The sequence below is a fragment of the Hemitrygon akajei genome, chromosome 18 (genome assembly GCF_048418815.1).
Source record: "Hemitrygon akajei chromosome 18, sHemAka1.3, whole genome shotgun sequence".
Taxonomy (NCBI): Eukaryota; Metazoa; Chordata; class Chondrichthyes; order Myliobatiformes; family Dasyatidae; genus Hemitrygon; species Hemitrygon akajei.
The window spans coordinates 57223679-57235043 of record NC_133141.1 but is presented as its reverse complement, the minus strand read 5'-3'; the positions used below and the strand labels follow the sequence as shown (position 1 = coordinate 57235043).

At 37.9% G+C, this 11365-nt stretch overlaps 1 protein-coding gene across 1 annotated transcript in view; it reads left to right on the top strand.

Annotated features, from left to right (window-relative positions):
- Positions 1-636: 636 nt before the first annotated feature.
- LOC140741608 (neurexophilin-1) overlaps positions 637-11365 on the top strand; it is a 76217-nt gene continuing 65488 nt past the window's right edge. Inside the window, exon 1 of the mRNA XM_073071906.1 lies at positions 637-1014. Coding sequence (XP_072928007.1) covers positions 955-1014 — 60 coding nt within the window. The 5' untranslated portion in view covers positions 637-954. The remainder of the gene's footprint in view (positions 1015-11365) is intronic.

Genomic DNA, 11365 nt, shown 5'->3' with positions numbered 1-11365 from the left:
ATTAGATTCGCTGTCATAAAGTGAGATCCTGCGATAGCTTCAATGATCAGTAAAAGGCAGCCATTGAAGGACACTCGGATCCTGAATTTAGAAAGAATTATGAGCTGGTTAGAAGAGCAGTATATGATGATTAAACGCTCAGACTGAAGTCTGACACGCGTGCCCACTGCTTGGGGTTGTGCCCGCCCTTTTCCGAAAATGAACAGGAGATTTCAAACAAATCGCGCTGCTCACTCTCAGTATGATCCGGCCACCTTTAGCACCTAACGCCAAACCCCTCAAAAAACTTTTGATGAATAGCGCTTTGAAATCTCCAACATCTTTTCTCTCAAAATTTCTACAGGAATAAATTATTTTAATAGGTTCTATATTTAGACAGACCACTGACTTTCATGCAATCTTTCTCTGTGAATTGTCTTGACACCATTATGTGATCACGTGGAACGTATATAAATTTGGCAACGTCTTGTAATTACAGAAGAACTTTGAGTGGAATCGCCTCCTCCAGGTCTTGCTCCAGAGTGTTGAGAAGTAAAAACAAGAGTAAAACTATTGGTTTCGCAGGTCCCCAGCTGCCGGTTAAAGCGCCAATCAGGTGCTGAGATCATTGAGCGAGACACCTCGGGGATCCAGTGATGATCCAGCACGCTGTGTATGAGTTTGGCTGTATGGGACTTGGGCTGAATGTTAAAGGTTGGAGTACTGACTCGCAATTGACTCTGTACATCTTCGCATCGTAGGCAAGGTTCGGAGAAATTACTAGAGGGGAATAAATTCTGCCTCAGACCCACCTACTTTAAAGGGTCAAATGCTCTGCCTGTGTGTTCATGAAGCTGCGTGATGATGGAATGGATAATTCCCCGTCCGCTTGCGCCCACCTTGTCGTTTGAGTGCAATCTGGATACCAGGTGCCACCTGTGAAAGAAGCCACAGCGGAAGAGGCAGCGAGTTGGAATGAAGATGCGAGCCCAGCACTGGTGCGTTGTTCTGCTCCTTCATCGCAGCCTGCACCTGGTAAGAGAGCCCGGGGTTACCGGTAGGTGGTGAAAACGCCATCCGTTCCATCTGATCACCGGCGGCAAGCCGCCAACTTCTGTGGACGGTATCAGTGCAACGGCGCCGCGGTTTGTTCGACCCACCTATTTGCAACTGAACCAGATCTTGTCTGCTATTTCCACACACACTAGACAAAAAAGTTTAAAACAAATAGCTTTGAGTGGGTTGAAATGACTGAATTCTTAGAATCAAACTCGAGTAGATCGTGCCTGGAGTCGGGATTACTCTGACTTTCCACAGCACTGACGAAGTCGATTCGTTTCGATCTGTCGTGAGGGAGCGGGTTGAGAGGGATCCAGGCAGAGGTGTGAACCCTCCTGGTCGTTGAAACCCCTGCAGTGTGTAGTCACTTGCAGTGTTTCTGGGTTTTGAGAGTTAAAGTTTCATTTCGGAGTTTCTGTATTGAAATTCGGATCGCAGTTCCGGGCTGCTGTACTAGACATGCGCCCATTGCCGAGACAGCGATGTTTGTAGCCATGCATTAGGAGGGGGATGGGGCTTAAGCACGACAGGTGGCTCTGGCTACGGGAAGCCGTGGTGCATCCTGTAGACCGTTCCACGCTCACCCCCTCCTCCGATATACTAAGCCGGTGCGCTTTATTGATGACCCGACGAGACTCACTTGTGGTCTCGGGTGATGGGGTCCGATCCTTCGAAAGGGAACGGATGTCTCATTTGTCCTATTTAACCTGGCATCACTGGAATCACCAACTTCAGTCTGTACTAATGTTCTCCTTCAGTTTGGACCTCCGTGGGTGAAAGTTCACCTCTTTGTCTATCAACCTGTGCCCCGTTGTGCTCCCTAATTGTTTGACCGCTCGGTTGTCTATCGGAAGGAGCAGCATAGTAAAAACTCTGAAGGGTTAAGTCTTCAGGTTTCGGAGTTGGCCGTGGACAAGGAACATGGACAGAGCGAGTAGACGGTGTAGTGTTTTCACAAGCCTTTCCCCTCTGTACCTCCGCACCACATTACACTACCCCCACCGAAAAGAATGGGTTCCTTGGGGCAAACTCATTGGCCGATCATCAGTTGCCGATCCTTCACGTAGGGAGGTCCATCCTGAGGTGAAAGATGTTTGTAGCGTCACCGCACGTCTTGACATTTCAGATAGGATTTGGGTTACGACTGAGAATTCCTAGGGTGCCGTTTATAGACTGGCTGAATGTGAGTGATATAAAGAGTGTCCTTACATCGTAAAATATAGGCCAATAAGAGGAAAAGCACGAGCTATTTAATTCCAGCGCCTATTATTGCTTTAATAAGCACTATAAATAATTCGGGATTAATTTTAACCTACTTAATTCTATCATAATTCAGGACTGGTTGTTTTTTAAACAGCATTTGTGACATAATCGGATTAAGTGTCTGAGTTGAGATATTGAGGTTGTAGTTACATTGTACTGTCTACAATTTCAAACCAGATCAAGGGAATTCCCCCAATGATTCCTTAATTTTCTTGGTTTTGGCGAACCTCATAATATCATCCTACTGATGATGATACTGGGCCACAATTCTTTTGCTTTACTATGGTGATAAAGTGGTGGTATATACACATTATGAGACTCTTGGTGTATATTCATACTTTCTGTAAGTATGTATCATAATATAGTTTCAGCATACTGTCAGTTTCAGTCTTTTCTTCCAATCATTTACCATCATATTATTATTAGCACACATTATTTGGACAGTGAATCACCAGAAATGACAATAAAAATAGGTTGAATATCTTCATCCATATAGAACAATTTGATTGCCTTTTCAGATTAAATCTTCCTGTCCATTTTGACTGGCAATGGGAGGTTATCTATGCACCTGGAATTCCCAAACCATTTTGTATTTGCCAACTGAAATGGTAATGAGCAAAATCATTTCCAAGTGTCAGTTCTGAATGCCACACAAGTCAAGTGACATTTAAATCTTTGAATGATGTAGTCCCCTTTATACCTTGCTGATGACAAATGTGTTTCCATCAGCCACCTCAGTGATGATGGATCTCTGCAAATGAATTATTTGGCAGTATTTCAATCAGGGGTTCAATTAACATAAACCGTAACAGTGAATTCTGAGCTGGATTAACCTTATCCAAATCTGAAGATTAAATTGTTGCATTATATTTACACAGCTATTTTCTTTATTTGATGCTTTACATAGAAAAGAGTTTCACTGACTTTCTTAAGGTTTAGTCACATTGACAATGAAGTCTGATTGGTGTGAAATTCTCAATTGTATATGAAGCCAAAAGCTGTTACAATGCAAGGTAAAATAGATCATTAGTTTTATGAAATAAGCCTATGAATGGATCAGCATTATTAAAGGGTTATTTAGGCAGTTCAATTCAGAAAAGAACATTGGAACAGCAGTGGGCCATTTAGTCCCTTGAAGGTGAATTGTATTGCATATTGTTCAAACTATTTTGCTTCATGTCCCCTTTATTTATTCTGTTCCAATTCTTTTTGGAGTGACAGGGAAATCTTTATCTATTTCTAAAGTGACACAGTCTTGTGGCTAATAGAGTAACTACCTCACAGTTACAGTCTTCAACCTGAATTGTAATGCTGTCTTTGTGGGGTTTGCCAATCTAGCTCAGGAGAACCAACACCTCTGTAGGAATTAATACTTTTGAAACTCATGACTACATTGTGCAGCATATTCTACTTCCTTAAAATAACAGTAGGAAGCAGTCACAAGGATGACTTTTATATTCATTGATAAACATTATAAACAAGTGGGCAATGTTTGAAATGATCTACCATTAGAATGTCTCACAATTGAATGCCACAAAGCAACCTGAGCGAATTTACCACTCTGGGAAGAAATTGCAGTATATCCAAGTTTTTTGACAAGTTCCTGCCATTCTGCTGTAGCCAGCTCTACAGCTAAGATTAGTTAACCAATATGGATCTTTCCATTGCTTGTCATTGTTGCAGGTAACTGGGGAAGCCAAAGAATGCTTACTAAAAATGCATAATTCAGAACATTTCACTCAACTGAATTTATACTGTATATTTCTGAAACAAATATCAATCAGAACTATAACCTAGATGCCACTTTTATTTCAAATGTGGTTTTAGTTCATAATTCTATGAACTGTTAAAATATAAATGATTATTTTAATTTCCCCCAGCCTTTGTGTGTTTAGCTGGCCTTTTGAAAATAGAATCTTGGTTTAATGTCTTCATTTCTCTGTAAATATGAATATACTTTCTGGGCTTTTTCTGTTATTGGCAAGGCTTGATGGCTGGAGCTTTTCTTTGTGAAAAAAATACATCTGGGTTTATATCAAAAATTCTTTGGAAGTGCATTTGAACATTTAGTGGAATCAGTTTTAGGTGAGTAAAAGCTGAAATGTTTAAATAATCTGTTTTACATAAAGTTGATGTCAAAACACAAATTTGGAGTTATTGCGATTCTGTGATCTTATCCCCATTTGTATTAATTACTGTAGATAGTTTTAATAATTTTACTGCTTCCCTTGCATTATTGCATTGGATATATGTGTTCTATGCAGAATCTCAATCAAAAGAGAAACTTGATTGGCTAAACAAAATAAATAAAGCCACCACACACAAAAAAACAAATAAAGGTGTATCTATTTAAAATTCATTTCTGTCAAACGTATGTATAATTTTAAGATAGTTTTATAGTCCAAGATTTTTTGACACTTTTCCACAGAAGTTGTTCTTTACAGGAAAAAGATCATTGGATTTTTCAAATGTATTTTCCCCATTTTGTTTCAACCTGTATTTTTTTTTGGCCAATGATACTTACTAATTGAGATTTGATAATTAATCAGAGTTTGATATTCCCAATTATCTGCAAATAATAAGACATCCATTACAGTAAGTATCTCCCACTACATCTGGATTAAGATATTCTGAAGTCCTTTCAAGACATGACTGCAGAAAACTAATATACATGGTTCAGCAGTCTTTCAAGTGAGTTCGGTTGTTATAGCCTCTAGGTTGTAGGACAGCTGTTGGTTATTCTGGGTATGATGACCCTTTCATGTACAAAGAATTATAAATGTATTATTTGTACTACTATATAAAGGCAAGCTGTACAGTTTGAATTAGATGAGACTAATCATAACTGACATGTTCCATATATCCCCTTGCTGTGAAATAAAGACAGATTAATGGTTTGTATTGCAAAGAAATACAATGATTATATCTTGGATTATCCTATTTCATAGTTGGATGTTAGGCGGTATGGGCACTAAGTCACTCACAGGATTGATCAAGACAGCAGAGTTTGAGCAAATGTCTAACATCTTAACGATGTAATGGCAATTGAAAAGATAGAAAGAAAAGTACCATCTGTGTGGATTTAAAGTGGTAAGTTCAACTTCTCTGCATAAAGCGCGGATATTTTTGAAACAATGAAACAAGAAAATTTGGTTTTAAGTATGATTCAGGATGTGACAGTATGTGTTATGCATTTTAAAAATGATTTTCATATAACAATGGCATGCATGTGAATTTAACTCTCTCTACACCTAGAAATATTCCGGATGAGGTTTTGCCAAAGCCTATTGCAATTCTAGCAAGCAACACACACAATTTCCAGCATCTGCAGAATCTTTTTTGTTTATGATTTGTAGCTCTACCAAGACTTATTTACTCTTGCACTCCAACTTTCTTGCAAATTAAGGCCTATATTCCCTTGGCCTTCCCTAATCTATGCTGTACCTGTAGTTTATTTCATGGCTTTCATGAAACAAGTTACTTACATTCCAAGCAATCTAATCTCTCTCCATTTTCACAGAGCCCACAGATGACCTTCAAGCACCCTTTTACAGTAAACTAATCCCCTTCACTCCCCCACCAAATTCTAACACTCACCGATACTCCCAAATAACCTATCAACCTGCATGTCTTTGGTATATGGGAGGAAACCAGAGCACCCAGAGAAATCACAACACCAGAAGTCAAGAATGAATCTGCGTTTCTAGAACTGTGAGGCAACAACTCTGAACAAAAGAAAGGAAGAAAGAAAGAAAGAAAGGGAAGAAAGAAAGATTAGCTTTATTTGACACAGGTACATTAAAACATCGAAGTATACAGTGAAAGCATTGTTTTTCATCAATGACCTACACAGTCCAAGGATTGTGCTAGATCAACCCGCAAAGTGTAGCATGCTTCCAGCATTAAAATACTATGCCCACAACTTACTAACCCTAACCTATATGTCTTTGGAATGTGGGAGGAAACCAGAGCACCCAGAGGAAACCCACACAATCATGGGGAGAGCATACAAACTCCTTACAAACAGTGGTGAGAATTGGTGATTGGTGGCACTGTAAAGTGATTGTGCTAACTGCTACACACTGTAGCTTGCCACTATACCAATAGTTGTGATTTCAGATTGATTTGGGCAGACTTTTATGACAACATGGGGATTTAAATCTTGAGGATATTAGTTCAGCAGGGCTTTTCACCCTGGAATGAACCTGAGTTCCTGGCATGGACCTTGAGCACATGAAACTCTAGAATTGGAGTTGGACTCCATGAGTTCAGTGCTCTGTGGAGAAACTGAGAAATCACAGCTAAATGTATAAACCTCTAGCTGGTCAGTCCTGCAGTTGTGCATGAAAACTGTAAATAATCAACATCAGAGATGAAAAAATGGTAATGTACAATCTAACAATATTTTGAACTCCATTCATTATTTTGCAAGTTAACAAAAAATTATCATGAAACAATCTCTTCTCTCATCTACCTGGTTTTTGTATAGATTGTTATTACCCTCTTTAAACTATTTTATACATTGTCCTTCGATGGACCATAAATGCTGGACTTAACTTGCCAGTAATGCCCATGTCCCTTATTTGAATATGAAGAAAAATAATTTGCCAACAGAGGAGGATGTGGGCAGGCTTTTCCAAGCCTGGGCTCCAACGAGCCATCAGGAGACAAAGGAGACAATATCAAAGATGAACAACATTCCCTCTGATTTTTTTTTCCAACCATTGCTCTGAGCAGGACATTTTTACATGGCCTGAAAATAGCGTGGCACTTTAAATATTTTTATATAATATGCATACTATGAATATTTAGAATGAAAATTGAAAAATCACATACTTTTGATTTTATATATTAATTGAAAGGTATAATGAAATCAGTACAACAAAGAAAATCTTTCATGTTTCATAAACCTTTTCTCATCTGCCTTTATTACAAATCCATTGTCTATAAACATTGTCCAGATTAACTTTGCATCCAGATGAAAGAAATCCTCATTAATCCTTACTCGATCATTCAAATGTTCCACTTCTCGTCTGTTTCTGGATTTACATTTGATTGAATTCATAAGACTGAATCCACGTTGACAATCAGCATGAGAAGCTTGAAATATTCCAACAATGTCAACAAGAATTGACAGTTCTTCAAATTCTTCATTCCAAAGCATATAGTTCAACATATCAGTGAATGTTTTAATTGAGCCAGTCTTAACTTTCTGAGAAATGACAAATTTGAAATCACAATATTGCTACAATAGTTTTGAGGCAACACTTTTGTTATAGTTTGTAGTTTTTTTGTCAGACGTACAACATATTCAAAATTGGTTGCATTGTCTTTCATCCGGTGGTTTATTATCGATGAGCTACTGACTTCCATTCTGTGTTTATTGTTACAGTTTGTAACAATGTTGTAACTTGAAATACTGACAATATAAATATATTGAATCTCTAAAATGTTTCAAAGTAAAGCTTGTGGCACATTTATTATTTAGAACATTTATAGATAATATTCATTAACATATTATTAATTACAAGATATTTCACAGTTATATTAACATGGATTTCAAAATTATATTAGCATAAATTCACAATTATGCTAACATTATATAAAAGAAAATACCAGCCATGTGGCAACAAAGGCTATGTGTGCGGGAGCACTTCAGTTACTGCGTGGTCGTGCACCTGTGCAGCTTAGAGGGAACAGTGGAGATGAAGATGAGATTAGTATCATGTCACATCAGGTACTGCAATGATTTTCTTCCAGCCATTTGCTAGAGTACTAATTTTCCTTACCAGGGACGATTCTTTTGGAAACTCAGGGGCCTAGATATGCTTAGTAATCAATCTGTTAAACATATCTTGAACAAGAATGCTCAATATTTAAACAGGCCATTAGGTGGAGCTGCCCAACAGTAACAGAGAGCCTCTCCCGACTAAGAATAGCAGAATCCAGCATGGTCAATAGCAGTAGAACTGGAGTGGATAATAATAATATTCAGGTGAATAAACGGGTGCTGTTTATTTACGTGAGTTGTGTGGGAAAAATGTCTTTCACAAAGTGAATAAGTGTGGCACTCTTTTAAAGGAATGCTGCAGATTTCATAGAATATGTATAATATGGAATTCTTAAATTAGGATAAGATACATTGGAAGAGAAAGTTAATATTCTGACTATTTTATTTGTCATATTATTTTTATTTGCCTTGGAAATAACATTAAAATATACATGTACACTCACAGTGCTGTGATAACTGGGATTACTGTTAATTAATACATTTGATGAAGTGTGCTAATCATTAGTCAATAATAATTCATATATTAATAATTCTGTAATGGAATGACATTGTGGATTTTCCCACAGCTCTACTGAGTTGTATGAGGGAAATATATTTGCTTGAGTTGTATCCAGATGACCTGGTCTCAGATTAAAGTTAACACTAACACAGAAATGGTGTAGTTATTTAAAAAAACATAACACTGCCTTCAAGTATATTGTCCCTTATTTTGTGGTTCCAACCCTCAAATGCATCCATTAGTCATCTATTAGTATGAAGAAGTTGATTCTGTAGAGTAGAAGACAACACATTTAGCTTGAGGTGTTTGATCAACATATTTGTATGTCAATATAATGTATTGCACACTGAACTGAATAAAACAATGGCTGCAAAAATACTTTGCACTTTTTTTTCAAAAGGTAGCTCAATATTGGTGTCCATTTATAATTGTGTTCAATATCTGGCTCTTACAGACCAAATAGTCCTATACCTGAATTATCTCTTAAGTGAACTATATATGGTTTTCATTCAATGCTCCTAAGTGTACTCATAAATGCTTTCGTACCTGTAATTCTATATTTGAATCATTCTATGTATCTATTTGTATGTAAGAGCTGCATTGCATTTTTCTGTATGTGCTTTCCCATGGATTAGTGTATTGTTCGAGTGTGTGAGTGTGATGGTGTGGAGAAAGCTGTTTCTAAATGATTTATCACAGAAACAAATATCAGGTGAGATTTGAGAATGAACGTGCACTTGACAAATGAGGCTAGGCTTCATCGCGGAGAGTCAGTTCACACGGGTTGGGTGGTTAATGACCTGCAAATTCTCCATCTCCTTTCTAACATTGTTAGAGTTACATCGAGTATTCCAAATGATAATGGAAATCATGGTCAATTTCTGAAAAATTATTTGGAAGGAATTTAGTAGGAATTCATACAATTTATGATAAGAATAAGTAAAGAGCTGCATCAATTCTCATTGGGAGAGACAGAGACAGAGAGGGAGAGAGAGGGAGAGAGAGAGAGACTGACTGACTCTCTGCAGTGGCGGATCCCACCAAAAGCAGCCTCGTCTGTTCATTAAACTAACAGATAAAGGCGCACTCTCAGGGACATTTATCTTTTCAATCGCACAATTGTCAGGATAGCAGCAATGCTTGAATGGAAGCTTAAAATGCATTAGATTTCACACTGGGGAATTAAACCTCTATGAGTTCAGGGAGTGAAATCTCCTAGAAAGCAAGAAGCAACCGCATCACATCGGACTCAGTTTGTAACCAGATGTCTCCAAGCTTGAATGCCAGAACTGCCTGACACGTGAGTATGCCAGCCACATCTTTGAAAATACTGTTTAAGCGTACAACTCATTAGGATTCCAGCCCTCAGTAGGTGCCAACAAGACTGGATAAGCACAGCTTTTTAAAGTTATTTTTACATTTTATTTGCATCCATTCACTTTTAATAATTTGCTGTTCCCCTGCCACTAAATGCTGTTCCTTCAAGTCCAGTCTACTTCTAGCCATCTGTGACCAGCCAGCAGAAAAAAAATGACTCATTCCTGTTGCTGTACTGCTCTGCCCAGTACTATATTGCTGTGACTTCAAATCAAGGTGATTTGAACTGCTGGTCACTTGGTCTAGATCAAATCTTTGTGAGGTGTAAGATGTTAACCTATGAAAAAGTGATTAATAGCTCACTGGAACATCAAATCACATAACGTCTTGATAAGAACCTTTTTTCTCCTATGACATAGCTTCATGTGCATCTGCATTCCATTAGTACATCGATGGACCATTCTTCTTGTAAGATCCTGAATAATCCAACAATGCTTTGCAAAGCAACCGGATTAATTCTCTTCACACAACACACACATCAGAAAGATGTACTCTCTCACATACAAATGTGCATATGGAGAAACACATACAGCTGTGCTCAGGACTCTATTTCTGGCTGTCTCTCTTGTACACACTCACACTTAGATACAAACTCACCCACACTCAGACACGTGAGTGCACGTGTGTACACACACATATGTGCACACTCACACCCACTTTACATCATGGATTATGAGAGAGAAATGTATGGAAATGGATGATATTGGGCTGGAAATGAGATTCATTGATGACACTGGAGCTTAGTACATTATTACAGGTGTTACTGCAGAAAAAAACTCGCATGTGGGATTCCCTCTGTAATCTGTCTTGAGTGCTTTCAGCTCATTGACCATATATCAAAAGTGCTGATGGAAGCTGGGATTGAACCTTCCTTCTGAACTGTTTAGGTCTAAACTTCAGCAGTTTAACTAAGGAGACTATTTTAACAGAATCTGATTCCAAGGTTTGTACATGAAATGAAGCATTGATCAGAATTAGACACAGGTGCCATTTTTAACCCCTGCTGTTTGGGATGCACAAATTGTTGCTCCCAACAAATCAGCTCAGATTAGTGATCCAACCTGGAACAGTCCAGACATGAATCATTCAATACTACAGATGGCTGAATACTCATGTACACAATCCATCCAAAAATTTATTATTATTTTAGTAGATTGTAAATAGCTGGCCAGATTAGGAGGAACAAAGTTTGAATAAAACCATTAAATAATCACTTTCATTTCATTGAAGCAAATAACCTACAAATATGCTTTAAAGTGACAGTAAGATAAAGGAACATGTAAATAGAAATAGGAACAAGTGTGGGCCATAAGGTCTTATCTACTATTCAGTAGTAGAGCTAATCCTCAACCTCAAATGCATTTACTGTTCAATCCCTATATCCCTTGATTTTCTTT